At 46.5% G+C, this 21,661-nt stretch overlaps 1 protein-coding gene across 1 annotated transcript; it reads left to right on the top strand.

Annotated features, from left to right (window-relative positions):
- The first annotated feature begins 10,566 nt into the window (after positions 1-10,566).
- LOC123863053 (C-type lectin domain family 17, member A) lies at positions 10,567-21,629 on the top strand. The gene is made up of 11 exons (XM_064593479.1): positions 10,567-10,606; positions 10,747-10,830; positions 12,277-12,309; positions 12,399-12,449; positions 12,529-12,570; positions 12,760-12,801; positions 13,593-13,733; positions 13,818-13,880; positions 16,338-16,433; positions 16,644-16,795; positions 21,495-21,629. Exons 1-11 carry the CDS (start codon positions 10,567-10,569, stop codon positions 21,528-21,530), a joined length of 780 nt encoding a protein of 259 aa, XP_064449549.1. The 3' UTR covers positions 21,531-21,629.
- Positions 21,630-21,661: the final 32 nt, after the last annotated feature.

The raw sequence follows: 21,661 nt of genomic DNA, 5'->3' as shown, positions 1-21,661 counted from the left end.
AAATGGTCTGGGCGGGGGATGGGGACAAGGTCGGCCAGGGGCCTTTTCCCACCCTCCCTGGGCACAGATGAAAATTATTATTATTATTATTTTTTTAAAGATTTTATTTATTTGACAGAGAGAGAGGTAACGAAGAGAGGGAACACGAGCAGGGGCAGAGGGAGAGGGAGGAGCGACTTTCCACTGAGCAGGGAGCCCAAAGCGGGGCTGGATCCCAGGACCCTGGGATCATGACCCAAGCCGAAGACAGACACCTAACGACTGAGCCACCCAGGTGCCCCGAAAATTATTTTTCATAGCTTATTTCCAAAAAACCGTTTTTCTTTCAAAACATTTGAATTTCAACTAATGAATCAAACACTACGTCAAAAACTAATGATATACTATATGTTGGCTAATTGAACATAATAAAAAGAATAAAACATTCAAATTTATTTTTTAAGAAAAAAAAAAAAAAAAAAAAACCCCTGCACAGTACTGATGATATAATTAGTGAACATCAAAAGTTTAAATGCAATTATTCAAAATAAATATTTTAATTGATTAAATTTAATTTAAATAATCAAAGTTATAAATAAAACTAAAGCAGAAATTTTTATTTTATTTTTAATTTATTTATTTTTATTTTTAAAGATTTTATTTATTTATTTGTCAGAGAGAGAGCGCACAAGCAGGGGGAGCAGCAGGTAGGGGGAGAAGCAGGCTCCCTGCTGAGCAAGGAGCCCAGTGCGGGACTCGATCCCAGGACCCTGGGATCATGACCTGAGCCAAAGGCAGACGCTTAACCTACTGAGCCACCCAGGCGTCCCTTATTTTATTTTTAAAGATTTTATTTATTTATTTATCTCAGAGAGAGAGAGAGAGGAGCACAAGCAGGGGGAGGGGCAGAGGGAGAGGGAGAAGCCGACTCCCCACCAAGGAGGGAGCCCTACATGGGGCTGGATCCCAGGAATCCTGGATTGTGACCTGAGCTGGAGGCAGACGCTCCAGCCACCTGGAGACTGAGCCACCCAGGCGCCCCTAAAGCTGAAATTTTAAATCCTTTTGAGTACTTTTGTAAAAATAAAATAAAATGCAGTTCTACTATCCCTCTAATTGCCACTGTAAAGAACTGGTATTACATTTCACACTTGTTACATTAGGGCTTACATATATGCAAGTTTAAGAGTATAGTACATTGTTTAGTACTGCCAGATACTTCTTGGCCTCAATATTCAACTGTAACAAATGGTGTGCTGATTTGTTACTCTCTGGAAATCTGCATGGGAACACAAAGAGAAGCCATTCAATGGGTGCTAGGCGCAGTTGGGTGCGCCTGTCAGAAAGGAAATTAGATCATGTCATACCTTGGCTAAAACCCTCCTCTGGGTCCCCATTTCATATGGAATAAAAACTGGACCCAGCCTGAAAGTGTCTGACACAGGACGTATGGGCTAGGGCCCCAGAATCTGCGTTTCTTTTTTTTGTTTGTTTAAAGATTTTTATTTATTTATTTGACAGAGAGAGAGAGAGAGACAGTGAGAGAGGGAACACAAGCAGGGGGAGTGAGAGAGGGAGAAGCAGGCTTCGTGCGGAGCAGGAAGCCCGATGTGGGGCTCGATCCCAGGACCCCGGGACCCCGGGACCAGGACCCGAGCGGAAGGCAGACGCTTAATGACCGAGCCACCCAGGCGCCCCCAGAATCTGCATTTCTAACAAGTTTCCAGGTGATGGTTATGTTGCTGGTCTGGGGACCACCCTTGGGAGAATTGCTGAGCTAGATTTTCATGTGCTGACACGGAGAAGTGGCCACGATATTATTAAATGGAAAAAACACACTGTAGAGAATGGACCAATGGTGAATGAGACTTTCTTTCCAGGGCTTACTTGGAACCTGACCCCAGACCATGACAGAGATTTGTGATTCTTGTGCTCTTTCTGACTCCAGGGGGCAGCATTCACATTTGTAGTCCTTCTGAATGGCACTCCTGGAATTGTGCAGTGCATGATCTGCACAGCTGTACCAGGCGGCCCTGCCTTGTTCTGGATGTCTCTCCTCCCCCTCCCTTTCTCTGTGCTTCAGCTGCTTACCCAGAGGTCAGAGCTGGGAGGATACCCAGGGAGGCAAATTATGATCCCAGCTCACTGTCTCTGCATGACTCTGGGAAGCGACTTCCCCATCTCAGAAACTCAGTTTACTCATCTGTAAAATGGGATCAGTAATACTAGTGCCATCTAATCTGAGATCCCTTTGGCTCATCTTGTTTACTGTTGGTCTCTTCTCTTGAATGTCAGCTCCATGGAGCAGGGAATTTTGTATTCTTCACTGCCGTATTCCTGCACCTAGAACGAAAATGGCACACAGTAAGTGCTTTGTAAGCACTTACCGAGTCAACGAATGAATAAATGGAGTGGTTTGGAGGAGTCAGTTAGGCGGTTGCATGAAAAGCGCTCACTGCCTGGAATATAGTCGGCACCCAGTACATGCCTGTTATTATTACTCTGTCCAGGTTTCACTCTCTAACTAGAAGGTAAGAGGCTGAATAAGGAAGCCTCATTTAAAATGGAGTGAGGAGGCCAGCAGGGGGAGCTCTCATGCCCTACCATCCTTGGTCAATTGCAGACCATAAGGGAAAAGAGATACCTTGCATCCTGGGCTTTACCACCCCAGCAGGACCGTGAGAGATTTTCTCGTCGGAGGCAACAGCCCAGACAGGGAGACACAGTCACAACTCAGCCACTGAAAAGCCACTACTATTTGCAACTCCCACTTCAGTCCAGTGGACTTTTTAAAAAAATTTCTTTTTTTTTTTTAATTAACATATAATGTATTATTTGTTTCAGGGGTACAGGTCTGTGATTCATCAGTCTTACACGACATACAGCACTCACCACAACAATACCCTCCCCAATGCCCATCATCCAGCCACCCATACCCCCACCCCCCTCCCCTCCAGCAACCCTCAGTTTGGTTCCTGGGATTAAGAGTCTCTTACGGTTTGTCTCCCTCTCTGGTTTTGTCTTGTTTCATTTTTCCCTCTCTTTCCCTATGATCCTCTGCCTTGTTTCTTAAGTTCTGCATATCAGTGAGATCAGATGATAATTGTCTTTCTCTGATTGACTTATTTCGCTCAGCATAATATCCTCCAGTTCTATCCATGTCATGGCAAATGGCAAGATCTCATTCCTTTTGATGGCTGCATAATATTCCATTGTATGTATATATACCACATCTTCTTTATCCATTCATCTGTCGATGGACATCTTGGCTCTTTCCACAGTTTGGCTATTGTGGACATTGCTGCTATAAACATCGGGGTGCACGTACCCCTTCGGATCCCTACTTTTGTATCTTTGGGGTAAATACCCAGTAGTGCAATTGCTGGATCATACGGTAGCTCTATTTTCAACTTTTTGAGGAACCTCCATACTGTTTTCCAGAGTATACCACACCTTCTTTATCCATTCATCTGTCGATGGACATCTTGGCTCTTTCCACAGTTTGGCTATTGTGAACGTTGCTGCTATGAACCCTGGGATGCAGGTGCCCCTCCAGTGGACTTTTTGTTTGTAACAGCCCCTCCGGATTCCCTCTTTCCTTTATAAAGAAGTGGTTTTCAACTTGGTTCCCTGGACTTGCCCAGAGCCTTACCACAGCCAGCTCGTCCCCGATTGCAATTCTGCGCTATTCCCAAACACACTCACGTTGCTGGTGAAATAACTGGCTGTTTTATTTTTCAGGTTAACAGAGGGCAACAAAGGGGCCAGTCATTTCAGTAGAGGCTGGAGGGATCCAAGCCACGGATGATTCTGGGTGTGTGGGGGGGAATGTGGCCCATTTTATCCTGAGGTCCCTGGACTCTGTTGCCTCAGTCTGGCTTGTCCATACTCAGAGTTGGGACCTGGAGGAGATGATATTAGGGTGAGGGTGGTTTCAGGCAGCCTTGCTGGAGTGGAAGAAGGGGCTGGGCCTTGGTCGCCTGTGCTGCTCAGGCTTCCTGTTTTTTCTCTACCAGTCATTTGACAAGGAGACTTTCCGGTGTCCCCTGCCCACACCCCCACGTACCCTGGTTCACTGCTCACAACTGCCCCACCCCTCCTTCCTCCTTCCCTCCCAGTCCTCTCTGGTCCCATCTGGCCTGCCCCAGGCAGGGGCTGTGTTAACATTCTGTGATCAGAACAGCCTCAGAGGCCCAATTGGGCTCCGGGGGCGGAGAAGGAAATTCTGGGTGGCATCTGTGCTTGCCACGGTCTGCTGGATGGGAGATCGGAAGCTCTGGGTAATTCAGTTCAGGGGGAGGAGGAAAAACAAGGTCAGCGAGGCCTAGAAAGCCCCTGGGGAAGGCCTTAATCTGCCTATGGGGCAGACAGGACGGTGCCTGTAATCTAGCCTGGGAGCCGTCCGGGGAAGGCAGCTGCCTGCACTGAGGTTGGCTGGTTGGTGTTGGAGGGATGAGTGAGCCTGGAGGGGCTTTGTCTTGTGGGTGGCCTTAGTCAGGGCTTGGCAGGCTGGACAGTCACTCATTCATTCCACAAACACCCATTGGACACCTACTGTGTGCCAGGCAGTGGAGCTGAGCTGCTAATGGGCGGAAGATAAGCAATGGACAAGATAAAGAAGTGAGATATATGGAATGTCAGATGGTGATAGCTATTAAGGAGAATTATAATGAATGGAGTGTACGGGCCGGTTGTTTTAGAAAGTCTCACGGAGAAGGGGACATTTCCTGTTTTTCAAACACACCAGGAACTTGCTGTCCTCAGGGCCTTTGCACAGCCCAGAATGGCCTTCCTCCAGATATCCACATATTATCCATGGCCTACCTCCAACTCCTTCAGTCTCTTTCTTTCTTTCTTTCTTTCTTTCTTTCTTTCTTTCTTTCTTTCTTTCTTTCTTTCTTTCTTTCTTCTTTCTTTCTTTCTTTCTTTCTTTCTTTCTTTCTTTCTTTCTTTCTTTTTCTTTCTCTTTTAGATGTTATTTATTTATTTGAGAGAGAAAGAGAGCATGAGAGAGAGAGAGAAAGAGAGAGAGAGAACATGAGCAGGGGGGAGGGGCAGAGGGAGAAGCAGGCTCCCCACTGTGAGCAGGGAGCACAACACAGGGCTCCATCCCAGGACCCCGGGATCATGACGTGAGCCAAAGGCAGATGCTTAACCGACTGAACCACCCAGGCACTCCCCATCTATTTCAATTCTCAGGCTTTTCCCGATCACCTTTTTCTTCTTTTTTTAAAAATTGAGATGTAAATGACATACGACATTATATTAGTTTCAGGTGCACAACATAATGATTCCACACATGTCTATATTGCAAAATGATCACCACAATAAGTGTAGTTAACATCCATGCAGAGTTACAATTTTTTTTTTTTTTTTGTGGTGAGAATTTTTAAGATCTAGTCTCTGAACACAGAATGATTTCAGGACAAGAGTTGGGCACACATTCTGTAATGCATGTAGGGAAATGTTTATAGATACATGTAAAAAGATGGCTCTGGAAGTGTTAACTGTTCAGAGAGAACTGAAGGAGCATCACATCAGCCAATGCATGTGCTGACCATTTTGTAATTTTGTAATTCATGGAGAGGTGTAGTTAATGACACGTGGGAAAATACATGTTTTTATGAGTGTTCCCTATTTGGCTAGTTGTGAACTGTGTTAGTGAATGGATGTGTAGGCAATTCTGTAATGAACGTAGAGAATTGTCTAGAAACACATGTAAAAACAGATGTTCCTGAGAGTGTTACTTGAAAACAACAACAAAAGGACTCTTAGCAACTTTCAAATATACTCGATCACCTGCTTAAACATAAGCACTTAGTGTTCTATGTTGCCTCCTTAGCACGACTTTGGCTGCACCCCACGTATTTCGATATGTAACGCTTTCACTTTCATTCAATTAAAAAACATATTTTTTTTAGAGAGAGAGAGCACACACGAGTGAGGGGCAAAGGCAGAGGGCGAAGGAGAGAGAGAATATTTTTTTAAAAAAGATTTTATTTATTTGAGACAGAAAAAGAGAGAGCACAAGTGGGAGAGATGTAGAGGGAGAGGCAGAAGCAGGCAACCCACTGAGCAGGGAGCCCGATGCAGGGCTCGATCCCAGGACCCTGAGATCATGACCTGTGCTGAAGGCAGATGCTTAACAAACTGAGCCACCCAGGTGCCCCAGAGAGAGAGAATCTTAAGCAGGCTCCACGATCAGCACGGAACCCGCCACAAGGCTGGATCTCACAACCCTGAGATCATGACCTCTCAGAAAGCCTGAGAATTGAAAGAAGTCAGAAGCCGAAATCAAGAGTCAGAGGCTCAACCTACTGAGCCACCCAGGTGCCCCCAATTAAAAATATTTTTAATTTTTGACTTCCTCTTTGACCTGTGGGTGTGATTTAATTTCCAAATACCTGTGGATTTTCCAGATATCATTCTGTGATTTCTAATTTAATTCGGTTCTAGTCTGAAAACATGCTTGGTAAGATTTCCATTCTGTGATCTTCCTTTTTATTGCGAGGGATTTTTTTTTGGTTTTGTTTTGTTTTTTTGTTGTTGTTGTTCAGCACTATATCCCTGGTACCTAGAACATAGCTTAACACATAGTAGGTTGTCAATACATGTCTATTGAATGGATGAATGAACAACTGAATCCCCACTCCCCATTGGACATATCAGAAGACCTTTGCTCAGAGATGTTCTACTCCCCTTAGGTCACACAGCAAGAATGGGGCATAGCTGGGGTTAGCCTGGGCTCATGGCCTTATTATCTAGCTGATGGGACTGGATTGCTCTACTAGTTCCTGAGCACCTACTGTGTGGCAGGTCCCAAAGGATGGCATTGGCTATGGCCAGTACCTCCTCACAGTGAGACCATCCAGCCATCACTGCACTTCCTTGCCCTAGGTCCACTCACCTCAAGGGGCGCCCTTGATGGGCAGAGATGCTATCAGTCCACTTGGCTGGTGTAACCCCACCTCCGTCCTCTCCCTCCCCTCTGACGCCACTTATCCATCTGGAGCCTGATGGTCCTGTGTGTGCTCAGCAGACAGGCTCCTTCTTTCTCAGAGGTCTCCATTTCTCCATCTGTAGAATGGGAATGGCTGCATGTACGCCTCAGGCAGGCTGGGGAGGTTCTGCACATTAATTACATCATGCAGTGTTAACAGGGGAAAGCCCAGCCCCTGGGGTGAGTTTTCTCTGGAGAGGGAGGCTGGTCTGTTGTCATCACACCCCCCACCCCCAACTAGGGCTGGGTCACGCTCCTTCCTCATGTGCTGGTGAAGATTTTCCGCTTCTGGAGACTGTGGGTTGCTTATATTGATCTGTGAGGCAAGAAATTCTATTTTAAGCTGCTCTTGTTCTGAACTTCTATTACAGTAGCCTAGCCTAATATTCTAACTTGTGTACAGTCTTGATGGGATTTCCTTGTTGCTCAGGCCAATTTGAATTGTGATTCCTTTTGCTTTTAGCGGAAAGCCCCTTAGAGGGGGAATTGGGGTCTTGCCCCTTGCAGTATGGAATAGTGTCCTGTGGTTACCATCACAGATCTCCACAGATTCAGCGGCTATATAACAGTAACGGACTCTTTGACAGTTCTCGAGGTCGGAAGTTTAAATTGTTTGATGGGGTTGACACATGTCAGCAAGGCTACATTCCCTCGGAGGCTCTAGTGGGAGAATCTGTTTTCTTGTCTTTTTAAGCTTCTAGAGCTGCATTCCTTGCCTCGTGGCCCCTTCCTGCATCTTCAAAGCCACCAGCATGGTATAAAACTTCAGAAAAAGGAGAGAGAGGCTTGAGACACAGACACAGACAGGGAGAGGCGGGGTGACCACTCAGGCAGACGCTGGAGGGACATGGCCCCAGCCAGGAGATGCCAAGAGCTCTGGAAGTTGGAAGAGGCAAGAAAGGATTCTCCCCTAGAGCGTCTGGAAAGAGCATGGCTCTGCCAACACCTTGATTTCAGACTTCTTTCCCCTCTCCCCAAGATAAATCAGATATTACATGTTATTTAAGATGTACAGACTGATGACCTGATATACATGTACACTGTGAAATATTCACCACAACCGGGCCAATCGACATATCTATCACCTGATAGTTACCACTTTCCTTTTTTCTTTCTTGCTTTCTTTATGTGTGTGTGTGTGTGTGAAGACTCAAGATCTACCCTGAGAGTGAATTTCTTTTTTTTTTTTTAAAGATTTTATTTATTTATTTGAGAGAGAGAGTGAGAGAGAGAAAGAGCACAAGAGCGGGGAGCGGGAGAGGGAGAAGCAGACTCCCTGCTGAACAGGGAGCCCGATGTGGGACTTGATCCCGGGACTCCAGAATCATGACCTGAGCTGAAGGCAGTCGCTTAACCAACTGAGCCACCCAGGCGCCCCCTGACAGTGAATTTCAAGTACACGGTACAATACTCTTAACTATAGTTGTACACTGATCCTCCAGAACTTATTCATCTTACAGAACTGAAACTTTGTGCCCCTTAACCAACATCTACCCAATTTTCTCCTCCCCCAGCCCCGGGCGACTACCGGTCTGCTTCTATGGGTCCCACTATATGGAGGGCAAGGTCAGAAGTAGGCAGACCAGGCGGAGGCTCTTACTGTAATCCAAGTGAAAGCTGCTGATGGGAGGCGAGCCCAGCTCAGACGCTGGGTATATTGCGAAGGTAGAGCCAACCAGAATTTCTAACAGATTTGTCAGATTTCCAATATCTAGGCTATCGAACAAACCACCTCAAACCTAGTGGCCAAAAAAAAAAAAAAAAAAAAAGTCACTTCAGTAGCTCACAGATTCTATGGGACAGCTGGTTTCCGCTCCACAATGTTCTGGAGCCTCAGATTGGAAGACTTAGCAGGCTGGAGGTGACTCTCCTGTCCTGGGGTCAGGAAACATCAGGAGGTGCCTTCACTCATATGCCTGGCACCTGGGCTGGGATGACTTGAAGTCTGGCCTCAGCTGGGACTGTTGAGTGGGTCACCTCCGTGTGGCTTGGGCTTCCTCACGACATGGCGGCTGGGAGCATGTGTTCTGACAGAGCCAGATGCAGGCTGCCTCACTTCCACCACATTCTGTTGGTTATAAAGGAATCACTAACACCACCCCAGATTCAAGGGGAGGAGAACTGGACTCTACTTCTTTTAATTAAAAAAAAAAAAAATTTTTTTTTTTTTAAGTAGGCTCTACACCCAACATGGAGCCCAATGTGGGGCTTGAACTCACAACCCTGAGATCATAGACCTGAGCTGAGATCAAGAGTCGGATGCTCAACCGACTGAGCCACCCAGCAGCCCCTGGACTCTACTTCTTGATGGAGTGGCAAGGTCACATTGCATAAGAACATGTAGCACAAAGAGATACTGTTGCAGCCATCTTTTGAAAATTCAGTTTGCCAGGGTCACGGAATGAGAGAAGAGAGGAGTGATGGATGATTCGAAGACTGTAGGCTCCAAAGGCTGATGGCGGTCCTCTGGAGAAGCACAGGCAGGCTGCCTTCATGGGCAGAGTTCTCCAAATGGCTCCAGCCTGGTTATTCTACCGCCTTCACTTGGCTCACAGGGAACTCCCACATCCCTGCTAGACCAAAAGATGCAGCCACTGGGGGGATGCTCAATCAGCCCTTTTTAGAGAGCGCTTCATCTTGGAAGCAGATCCTCCAGCCTCAGCACAGCCGTCAGAGACCACAGCCCCGGGGAGCCTCTTGACTTGTCTGATAAGTGGGTATAAAAGAGAGGTCCTGAGCAGAACCACCCAGACAAGCTGCTCTTGAACTCTGAGCCACAGAAACTGCGAGACGATAAGTGCTTGCTGTCATTATGCAGTCAGAGATAACTGGGCCAGTGACCTAGCACCTCACTGTGGAATGCAGGAGTACTTAGCACTTATCACTTTAACATTTTGTTGCAATGTCACTTCCAGGGTGCCTTCCCTCTTTATCTCTCTACATTAGCCCCTGTCCTATCCCCTTACTCCATTTAATTTTATTATTATTTTTATTTTTATTTTTTAAAGATTTATTTATATGACAGAGACACAGCGAGAGAGGGAACACAAGCAGGGGGAGGGGAGAAGCAGGCTTCCTGCTGAGCAGGGAGCCCGATGCAGGGCTCGATCCCAGGACCCTGGGATCATGACCTGAGCCGAAGGCAGACGCTTAACGACTGAGCCACCCAGGCGCCCCTAATTTTATTTTTAAATAATGCTTAGTGACTACTGGAAATAAAATAAAAAACCAAACCATATTGTTTATTTCTATGTTTATGCTATTTCAGTGTCTGTCTTGTCTTGATGGAAAGTTCCTTGAAGGAAGGAGCTTATCCATCTTTTCCACCCAGGGCCTCGCACTCGAATGTAGGGGTTGCTGTCTTTGTCACTCCTGTGCATGAATCCAAACTAGGAGAAAGGGGTGTGTGTGTGTGTGTGTGTGTGTGTGTGTGGTTTGGGTGGTTTCCCTTAAGGTGGATTTGCATGTACTTGACTTTTGACGAAAAAGGGAACTGAGAGAGCCCCAGGCACCTGAGCAGGAGGTATAGGAGGCAGAAGCTGTCCAGCTCTGCCTCTCCCTCTCAGGCTCCTGGGTGAGCTGCAACCATGTACATGTATACCAACTCTGGGTGCCAGGACCTGCCAGGTATGGCCCTGGCCAGGCTTGAGCTGGGGGCCAGGGATGGTCGGGACCCAGATTACAGTATTCCCCACCCTGTGGCTGGAAACTAGGGCCTGAGGGACAGAGGGAATGGGCTGGGCTCTCACTTGCCTTTCCTCTGGAAGGGACCAGAGAGGAGGAGGAGGAGGAGGATGGTGATGATTATGAGAACATGGCGCCACCCTACAAGGATCTTCCTCCCAAGCCAGGTAAGAGGACTTCTCAGAGGCCAGGTGAAGGAATGTGTGTTCTGTAGCCTGGGGAAAGCAGGGTCCCCAGGGGACATTAGCTGGGCATTATAGACACACAATCAGCCTCCTGTGTACCCAGCTCGTGCCAGGCACCATGTTGGCAGGAGTATGTGTCTGTGTCTCCACCCTGCCCTTGGGGATCTCTCTGTCTGATGAGAGAGGCAGTTCTGGGCACAGACTCAGGTGAGCAGGTCTGAGAAGGGAAGGACGAGGAGAATGGGGAAATCTCAAGGGGAATTGAGTGGTGGGAGATTGGGGTCAGAGGAGGGGATATTGGAGTGGGACTTAAAGGATGAGTTGGAGTTTGTTAGGAAGAGAAGCCCAGCAGAGAACTGGTGGATGCAAAGGTCCTGGGACATGAAAGCTGGTGTTTCATAAAACTGTGAGCGTGCACCCATGGCTCCCCAACTTCCTCGCATTCACACTCTGGGCCCAGATCGACCTTGAGACTTGGGTGCTCCATACCTGGCCCAGGACTCATCAAAAGTCTGCTAAGTGGGTATAAAAGTGAAGTCTTTAAAAAAAAAATGAAGGCGTTGAGGTTTCCCCGAGCCAATTCACACTAGGGCCCTGAAGGTTGACTGTGCTGTGTTGCTGTCCTTGGACAGTGGCCATTCCATGAGGGGTGGGTGCTGCATCCACCACTATTTAATCTGGACGGAGACCAAACTGGGAGGTCCCTGGGCACCGTGGGGCCCAGAATGAGGTAGGAGGTGAACTAGGCTCAGCTGTTTGTCTGTCTCTCAGCTCCCACTTGGTCCCATCCAGTTCTCAAACCCACCACCAAGATGGACTCCTCCATCTGATCATCAGTGCTATCCCTTCCCCAAAGTTAGCCCCCTCCCCATCTCTGATTGCAGCCAATCTCCACCCCCATCTTTATTTCTAAATCCAAAGTCATCACCCTACTTCAACGCAACTAAAACCTAACTGTGACTTCCTCCTCCTACCCCAGTGCAGCTCCAGTCCCAATCTTTATCTCTACCACATCCTGAATCACAACCCTAATGCCATGTCCACCACTGTCCCTAACCCATCTTCAATCCCATCCTCATCCCAACCACAGCTTGACTGCAACCCTAGCCCAAACTCACCTGTGTCTTTAACTGAGGGTGAAGAGTTGTCCCAGTTTGCTCAGGACTGAGTGATTTCCTGGGACGTGGGACTTCCAGTTTTAAAACTGGGCAAGTCCTGGGTGATCCAGGATGGTCGGTCACTCTATCTTAATCCTCATCATCTACTCCCATCCTTACCCCCAATTAACCCCATCCCTACCCCCAATTACATTCTTATGCTCAACCCTATCCCTAGCCCTCCATTTTAGTCCCAGTCCTGGTTCCATCGCTGCCTCCAATCTGTTTCCAACCCTCATACCAGCTCTAATTCTGAACTTCTCTTCTGCAGATTCACTGGCTCCACCAAGGCCTCCGAGAGCAGGTGAGCTGGGGCTGGGGGTTCAGGAGACCCAGTGCTGGTTTTGTCCTGCTCTGGACCTGAGCAACCATTCCTCCCCCTCCCCACCCCAGGAAAGAAAATGGAGAACCCCCCACTTCCCTGCAAGTCCCCAAAGATCAAAGGTGAGAATCTAGGGCTGGGGCCTTTGGTTTACCTAGATGAAGCCCTGGTCTGCATAACCATTGTCTTTCTGATCCCTAGGCCTGGACCTCACCCCTGTCCCCCGCACATCTCCTCAACTGGGTGAGCAGTGGGAAGATCCTTTAAGAAGTCTGGGAGGGGACACCTGGAAGTCTTCCCTCCACTTCCTCAATTCTGACCAGAGAACAAATCAGATGGGTTGGGGGAGGTGTTGATCTTGGAAGACAGAGTCTTTCAGCAACTTTTCCCCCCAACAACTTTTGAATAAACTTTCCTCTCCCTTTCTCCCAGGTGTCAATCTGGAACATCCTCCGTTCCAGTCATCCCTAGCTAGTAAGTCCTCATGCCCTCCAGGTGGGCCCCTATCTTCCCTGTCAAGTATGCTTGAATCAGACCTATGACCCCAGAGGAAGACCCTGGGGCAGAGAAAAGTGTCCTTTCAGAAGCTCTTCCTTTCTGAGTCTAGACCAGACCCTGAGGGACCCAGGGCGTCTGCCTGATACTCTTCAGGCCCCACCTCCTACTTGCATAAGGTACGGGAAGCATTCTCTGCCGCTGATGCAAAGGCCCTTAAGCATCCTGGAATGGGGAGCAGCTTGGGCAGGGGATGCTGGAGAGTACAAGATAATGCATCATAAATGTTAGGAGCAGTGCTGGGTCCAAGTCATACATGACCTCTCCAAGCCTTCAGGTTAGTTATTTGCAAATTGGGAATAATAGTTACATCTATGTCATAAGGATGAGGATCCAATAAGATAATAAGGATGTGACATGATACTTGGCACACAGTAAGTTCTCTTCAGCATTCTAGGTTAGGTTGTAGTTGTGTTAGGTTACAGTGATGGTGTTGGATTTGGAAGTGGAGATGGGGGTGGAGGTGTGGCTTCGTTTGGAGATGGGAAGGGGGCTACATTTGGGAAAGGGGTGGCCCTGGAGCACAGTAAGTGCTCTTCTGGGCTTCTTCAGGGTTCTTTTCCCTTGACCCTCTCTTGCTGACCCCATCTGGTGATACAGTCATGACCACGGATCTCGGTCCCTCTGCTTTTGGAGAGAGGCTCAAGTGTCTCTTCCTCACTCTCTGAAGCACCAATATTGGTCTCTCTGTCCCCGTCCTCATCCCCCAGTAACTCCAGTGACCCACCTCAGTCAGAAGTCCAGGTGTCCTGGGTGCTACCAGGAGGAGAGACTGGTGGTGTACCTGTGCCTGCTGGTGGTGGTGTCACTGCTCCTGGGCTGCACTGGTCTGGCTGTGACCCTGATTAAGTGTGAGTAAGAAGAGGATGGGGCATGGGGAGAAACTGAGCATTGGGCATGGAAGGACTGGGCTCAAGATGGATTCTTCCTCATAGACCAGGAGATGGTGGAAGAGCTAAAGATATTAACCTTTCAGCAGATGGCGTGGCAAGCAAATGGTGAGTGCTTTCAATTGTCCCTTCATGCCATCCATATTGAACACCCAACATGACCCCTCAAACCCAACTCCAAGACCACTTCCAATCCCATCTTTGCCAAGTCTTGTGTTAGGTATTGGGGCATGGGTAGGATAGTGAACACATCCGGCACAGTTCCTGTTCCTGTGGAGTGTGTGTGCATGTTTGTGTGCATGTGTGTCTAGACCTTCACTGTCCAATATGGTGGCCATGAGTCACTGGCTATTGAGCACTTGCAGTGTGGTCATTCCGAACTGAGATGTGCTGTAATTGTGAAATATACACCAATGTCAAAGACTTGCTACAGAAAAAGAATGTAAAATATCTCAACAATATTAATAATAATAATCTTTAATATTGATTACTCATTGAAATTATACTTTGGATATATTGGCATAAGTAAAGAAATAACATTCAAATTAATTTTGCCTGCTTCTTTTGACTCTTAGAAAACATGGCCATTAGAACATTTAAATTTATGTATGTGGTTTATATTTTATTTCTGTTGGACAGCACAGGCAGGTACTGAGAGCCATTTACCAAATTATCAGTCAAATGAGCATACAATTCCAAATCTCAATGAATAGTCCAAAGGAAGATCATTCTATGAAAAAAATCTAGTTAGGGATCTTGACCCTATCTTTGGGAGGGCCATACAGGGCTTCCCTAGGGAAAGAGCGCTACAGTTGATTGAGGGAAGAGAAAAAATTAATCACATGAGAGGTTGAGGGTTTCAGGTATATGCAAAGGCCCTGTGGTAAGAGGCAACATCATAAGTACAAGGGAAGAGGATGGTGCAGTTGGACAGGTGAGAGGTGATGGTGGCTTGGATGAGAGTTGTGGCCATGAAGATGAACAGAAGTGGGTAGAGCAGAAAGGTTTAGGAGGTAAAAGTGACTGGACCTAGAGATGGACTGGGAATGGCAGTAAGAGGGAAGGATGTCAAGCTGGAAGAGGGCGCTTTTGTGTGGGATTAGTGGGAATACACACATTAGTTGTAGCAAAGTCTTCTGGGCTGGCACAGCCTTCACCATGTTTGTTGAAGTCTGAAAATTGTTCCATTATATGTGCATGCCTTCTCTGCACATCTCAGATCAAGCCACTGTTCTGCTCAAAACCCACTGATGGTTTCGCACTGCCCAGAGTCCAACACGAAACTCTTTTTTTAAAATTTAATTTTATTATGTTATGTTAGTCACCATACAGTACATCATTAGTTTATTTATGTATTTATTTTTTATTTTTAATTATTTTTATTTTTATTTTTAGATTTTTTTTTATTATGTTATGTTAATCACCATACATTACATCATTAGTTTTTGATGTAGTGTTCCATGATTCATTGTTTGCATATAACACCCAGTGCTCTATGCAGTATGTGCCCTCCTTAATACCCATCACCGGGCTAACCCATCCCCCACCCCCCCTTCCCTCTAAAACCCTCAGTTTGTTTCTCGGAGTCCATAGTCTCTCATGGCTCATCTCCCCCTCTGATTTCCCCCCCTTCATTTTTCCCTTCCTTCTCCTAATGTCCTCTGTGCTATTCCTTCTGTTCCACAAATAAGTGAAACCATATGATAATTGACTTTCTCTGCTTGACTTATATCACTTAGCATAATCTCCTCCAGTCCCATCCATGTTGATGTAAAAGTTGGGTATTCATCCTTTCTGATAGCTGAGTAATATTCCATTGTATATATGGACCACATCTTCTTTATCCATTCATCTGTTGAAGGGCATCTCGGCTCTTTCCACAATTTGGCTATTGCAGACATTGCTGCTATGAACATTGGGGTGCATATGGCCCTTCTTTTCACTACATCTGTGTCTCTGGGGTAAATACCCAGAAGTGCAATTGCTGGGTCATAGGGTAGTTCTATTTTTAATTTTATGAGGAGCCTCCACACTGTTTTCCAAAGTGGCTATACCAACTTGCATTCCCACCAACAGTGTAAAAGGGTTCCCCTTTCTCCACAACCTCTCCAACATTTCCAACATGAAACTCTTGGCTTAGCATTCAAGGACTTGGACATCAGACCTCATCCTACTTTGAGCTTTTTAGCTCCTGTGAGGTTTGCCTTGACCTCTACTGCCTCAGCCTTCCCCAACACACTTGCCTCTCTATCTTGGCTTCCAAGGTGGCCCCTGCCTGTGGAGGCTCTCTCTCCCTCTCACAGATACTGAGTTACCATCTTCCTCTGGATAGTCCACCATCTCCACTCTTCCCCAAGGCTCAGAGATCAGTTCCTCCTCTGAGCCACTCTAGGACTCTCTCTAGGCACTGCACATATCATTTTGAGTTCTAGCACCACTCACTAGAAAGAGGGTGCAGTGGGGGGCACAGATCTTGCTTCTGTCTTGTGTGTTTGCAGTCAGTGGTGGGTGGGTGGGTAGATGGGGGTTTGGGTTTCTAACCTTCCAGCCCATCTCTACTGACAGTGACTGGCATGGCGGGGATAGCTGGCCTGAAGAAGGACATTGACCACATAAGAACTTACACCAACCAGTCCCTAGTAAAACTTCGGGGCTTATTAGGTGAGTGGAACTTGGGGAACTGCCCTGAGATGGGGGGCATGACAGAGCTGGCACATTGCACAAATCCATGGGGGACAATTCTCACTGCAGTCTGTCTGAATGGTGCCCCCTGGAATTGAGCTTTGCACAGCCTGCACAACTGTATATGGGACACCATGTACATGACCCTGGCTCTGGGGCCATTCTGACAGCATCTTATTCTGTCCCCAGACTGTACCAAGGTCACCTGCCCAGAGGGTTGGCTACCCTTTGAGGGGAAGTGTTACTACTTCTCCCCAACCACCAAGTCATGGGATGAAGCCCGGAAGTTCTGCCAGGAGAATTACTCTCACTTGGTCATCATCAGTAGCTTTGCTGAACAGGTGATCTGTCCCTTCCAAGCCCTTGAGAATCAGTGGGAATCACATATCCTTCCCTGGTCTGGATGGAGAGAAATTGGAATTGCTTTTGAGCCACTAAGACTTTTAATAGCAAGGTTGAGAGGACATACTCTACTTGAGTTTAAATCCTGATTGTGTTTCTTATCCTGAGTCTCAGTTTTTTCTCTAACCTGGAGATATAATAATGGCTATCTCTTAGCACTTTCTTTTTTTTTTTTATTAAAGATTTTATTTATTTATTTGAGACAGAGAGAATGAGAAAGAGAGAGCACATGAGAGGGGGGAGGGTCAGAGGGAGAGGCAGACCCCCTGCTGAGCAGGGAGCCCGATGCGGGACTCGATCCCGGGACTCAGGATCATGACCTGAGCCGAAGGCAGTCGCTTAACCAACTGAGCCACTCAGGCGCCCTCTTAGCACTTTCTATTCTCCAGGCTGCATTCCGGATGTCTTATATCTTACATTAACATAATCCTTACAACAACCCTGTTATTTAGTGTGTGAGTCAGGAGAGGTTATGTTCTGCTGAAATAACAGACAGCCCCTGTAACTCAAGGGTGAAAGTTAAGGGGCAACTCTGAAAGCTTCCACTTATTTGTACTCACAAAGCAAGTCACGTAGGTCCTCCTCTGCTTTTAGGTGGTGGGGAAATAATTCCACCCGTGGAGGGGAATTGGCATTTTGTAAGGAACTGCAATGATTTGATGCTACCATGGTTAGATAGCAAAATTTGTACACAGTACATACTATTTGTACTTCACAGATGAGGAAGCTGAGGCACAATACATTTAAGAAACCTGCCTGTGGTCACTTACAGCTAGCGAGTGTCAGAACTGGGATTTGAGCCCAGATGTTTGCATGGTTTATCTTTCCCCACCTTTTTACTTTAATCTATCTGTGTCTTTATTTTCAAGTGGATTTCCTGTCGGCAGCATATAGATGGGTCTTGTTTTGTTTTGTTTTGTTTAAAGATTTATTTATTTATTTATTCATGAGAGACAGAGAGAGAGAGAGGCAGAGGGAGAGGCAGGCTCCCAAGGAGCAGGGAGCCCGATGCAGGACTCGATCCCAGGACCCTGGGACCACGATCTGAGCCAAAGGCAGACGCTCAACCATCTGAGCCACCCAGGCGCCCTTGTTTTGTTTTTTAAATTTTATTATGTTATGTTAGTCACCATACAATACATCACTGTTTTTTTTTTTTTTTAAGATTTTTATTTATTTGAGAGAGAGAGAGAGAGAGAGCACATGAGAGGGGGGAGGGTCAGAGGGAGGAGCAGACTCCCTGCAGAGCGGGGAGCCCGATGCGGGACTCGATCCTGGGACTCCAGGATCATGACCTGAGCCGAAGGCAGTCGCTCAACCAACTGAGCCACCCAGGCGCCCCTACATCACTGGTTTTTGATGTGGTGATCCACGATCCATTCTTTTCGTACAACACCCAGTGCTCCATGCAGTACGTGCACTCCTGTTAATACCCATCACGGGGCTAACCAATCCCCCCTCCCCCCTCCCCCCTCCCCCTTAAAACCCTGTTTGTTTCTCAGAGTCCATAGTCTCTCATGGTTCATCTCTCGTTTTGTAAATTCAATCTGACAATTTCTGGCTCTTAATTGGTGTTTGTAGACCACTTATATTTGATGTAATTAAAATGATGGCTGAATGGAGTTTGTACTTACAGAACTTTGTGGCCAAGGCTCATGGCTCTCCTCGGGTGTACTGGCTGGGGCTGAATGACAGGGAACATGAAGGGGACTGGAAGTGGCTGGATGGGTCACCTGTCACTCTGAGGCAAGTATCGAGGGCTCTTTGGGTCTCTGCTCCCTGTGGGTCTTTGTGCAATCCGAGCCAGAAGATTCTCTAGAACCCCAGACCAGGCTGGATAGAGGAGGCTCAAGGGTGCTTTTTTGCCGGTAGGGCTTCTGGTCCCTGTACCTTTTAAATTTTCCTCCATTGCAACATCTCCTCCTTTCAGCCCAACTGCTCAAATACATCAGGTCCCCAGGTCAATGGCTGCGGGGAAAAAAAGAAAGGAAGGGTGGCGACAGTGCAGAAGGAAGAGGAAGCTTTTGATTTGCCAAGAGGATGAGCAGGATCTCTGTGTCTCTGTGTCTCTGTCTCTGACTCTCTGCACTTTACATATATTAACCCATTTGTTTAATCTTTTTAATAATCCTGTAAGGAAAGTACTATTATCATCTCCATTTTATTTTATCCTATTTCTTGTCATCTCCATTTTAAAGATGAGGAGACTGAGGCACAGAGAGGTTAACCAACTTGCCTCGGGTGAGAGAGCTAGCAGGTAGTATTGCCAACCAACCTAACTTTAAAGTCTATACTTTTGGTGGCTCAGTCAGTTAAGCGTCTGCCTTCTGCTCAGGTCATGATCCCAGGGTCCTGGGATCGAGTCCTGTGTTGGGCTCTCAGCTCAGCAGGGAGTCTGCTTCTCCTTCTCACTCTCACTCTGTGCTCTCTCTCTCAAATAAATTTAAAAAAAAATCTTAAAAAAGTAAAGTCTATACTCTTAGCCATTATACTTTACTTTCTCAAGGAATGTACATATTTATATTTAGGTAAATGTTAACAAATTGTCCCCCATAGTGGTTATACCAATTTATTCTTTCACTGGCTTGGCTATTTTTCTTCATCAAAAATTCATCTAACTTTTATAATTTTTGATGGATTAATTGTAGGTGAAAATGGAATCACAATATAGTATTAATTTGCATTTCTCTTATAATGACTGAGATTGGGTATCTTCTCATATGTTTAATAGCCACAGGTATTAACTTTTCTGTGAAGTGTTTGTTCATATCACTGGTATATTTTTATATTGAGATTTTCTTCTTATTTATTTCTTATTTATTTTATTTTTTTAAAAAGATTTTATTTATTTATTTGGTAGAGACACAGTGAGAGAGGGAACACAAACAGGGGGAGTGGGAGAAAGAGAAGCAGGCTTCCCGCAGAGCAGGGAGCCCAATGCAGGGCTCGATCCCAGGACCCTGTGATCATGACCTGAGCCGAAAGCAGATGCTTAACAACTGAGCCACCCAGGTGCCTCATTTTTATTTCTTTTTTTAAAGATTGTATTTATTTATTTATTTATTTGACAGAGAGAGAGAGCATAAGCAGGGGGAGCAGCAGAGGGAGAGGGAGAAGCAGGCTATCCGTTGAGCAGGGAGCTTGATATGGGGCTCCCTGGGATCATGACCTGAGCCTAAGGCAGACGCTTAACTGACTGAACCACCCAGGCATTCCTTCTTATTTATTTTTCAGAGCTCTTTATATATTAGAGATATTAGTGTCCTGACAGGGGATCTCATTTTGAATTAAAGATTCCTGGAAGAATGGGGCACCTGGGTGGTGCAGTTGGTTAAATGACTCTTGATTTCAGCTCAGGTTATAATCTTAAGGTTGTGAGATCCAGCCCCCTGTTGGTTCCACACTCAGTGTGAAGTCTGCTTGAGATCGTCTCTCCCTCTCCCTCTGCCCCTCCCGCTTGTGCTCTCTCTCTCTGAAATAAATAAATAAATAAATAAATAAATAAATAAATAAATAAATAAATAAATAAAAATCTTAAAAATAAAAAAAAGATTCCTGGAAGAAGGCACAGCTCTGTGAATAGAGAAGGCGTGGCATAGTGTGGTGCTATGGGTGCTCAGCTCAGACCCCTTCGTGGGGCGGGTGCAGCCCTCCTCCAGTAGGGGGCACTGACTGCTAAAGGCTCATGGTTATGCTTTCTCTGGAGAGTTGTCCTCAGTCCATTGGAGGCCTGCTCAGCTAGAAGGTTACTCCACTCCCAGTGGGGTCAGCCCATAGCCAATGAGTGGCTGAGAGAAGCCTGGATTCCTTGTCACAAGTCGAGATAACTCTGTGGTGTTATTCATACTCCGCAGCTCCCTGTCGGATCAGGCTGAGGCTAGACCAGACTGAACCCACATCTCTGCTCAACTCCTCTCCCTGCCCCATCCTGCTTCTCCCACTCCTTCTCTCCTGAGAGCATCTCTTAATAAATTCCATGCACCTGAATTGCCAAATCAGGCTCTGCTTTAAGGGAATGTGATCTAAGACACTACAAGACCTGGAAGGTTGGGAGGATTGCAGGGGTGAAGGAAGGGTTCTTTGTAAGAGGAGGCAGAAACTGACCAGATGCAGGAAACGGATTCAGGAGCAGGAGACTGTCCTGGCGAACGGGGAGGTGGGGCTGAGTTAAGGCAGACAAGCTGGGGTGAAGGGGATAATGTGGCAGCTTCAGATAATTCTGAAAAGCTGAAGAAATGATTAGGATGGAAGAGCCTTGAGCCATGAAGACCTTGCCTTCTCTCCCCCCTCCATATTCTTTCTTTAATTAATAGACTTTATTTTTTACAGAAAATTTGAGCAGCAGGTACAGAGAAATGTTTCATATATTCCTTCTCTCCTGCACATAATTTCCCCTATTATTAACCTGTTGCATTCTGTGTGGCACATTTGTTACAAGTGATGAACCAGTATGGATACATTATTATGAACTAAAGTCCATAGTTTATATTAGGGTTCATTCCAAGTGCTGTGCATTCTACGAGTTTTGACAAATGTATGATGTCATGTATCCACTGTCACAGTATCACATATAATGCTCTGAAAACCCCTGAGTTCCGCCTATTCATCCCTCCCCATGCCCACTTTTCCTCCCTCCAGCTTTTGGGACCCGGAGGAACCCAACAACATCTATGACGAGGATTGTGCCAGCATGAACAAAGGTGGCACCTGGAATGACCTCTCTTGTGACAAGACTACATATTGGATCTGTGAGCGGAAGTGTTCCTGTTGAACCTCACAGCTGAGGGTGGGTGTGGGTCCATACC

Source organism: Mirounga angustirostris, unplaced genomic scaffold (assembly GCF_029215605.1).
Source record: "Mirounga angustirostris isolate CCGP_5_RB_7025 unplaced genomic scaffold, mMirAng1.0.hap1 SCAF_1, whole genome shotgun sequence".
Taxonomy (NCBI): Eukaryota; Metazoa; Chordata; class Mammalia; order Carnivora; family Phocidae; genus Mirounga; species Mirounga angustirostris.
Note: the sequence above shows the minus strand (reverse complement) of the source record. Positions and strands in the feature narration are given on the sequence as shown.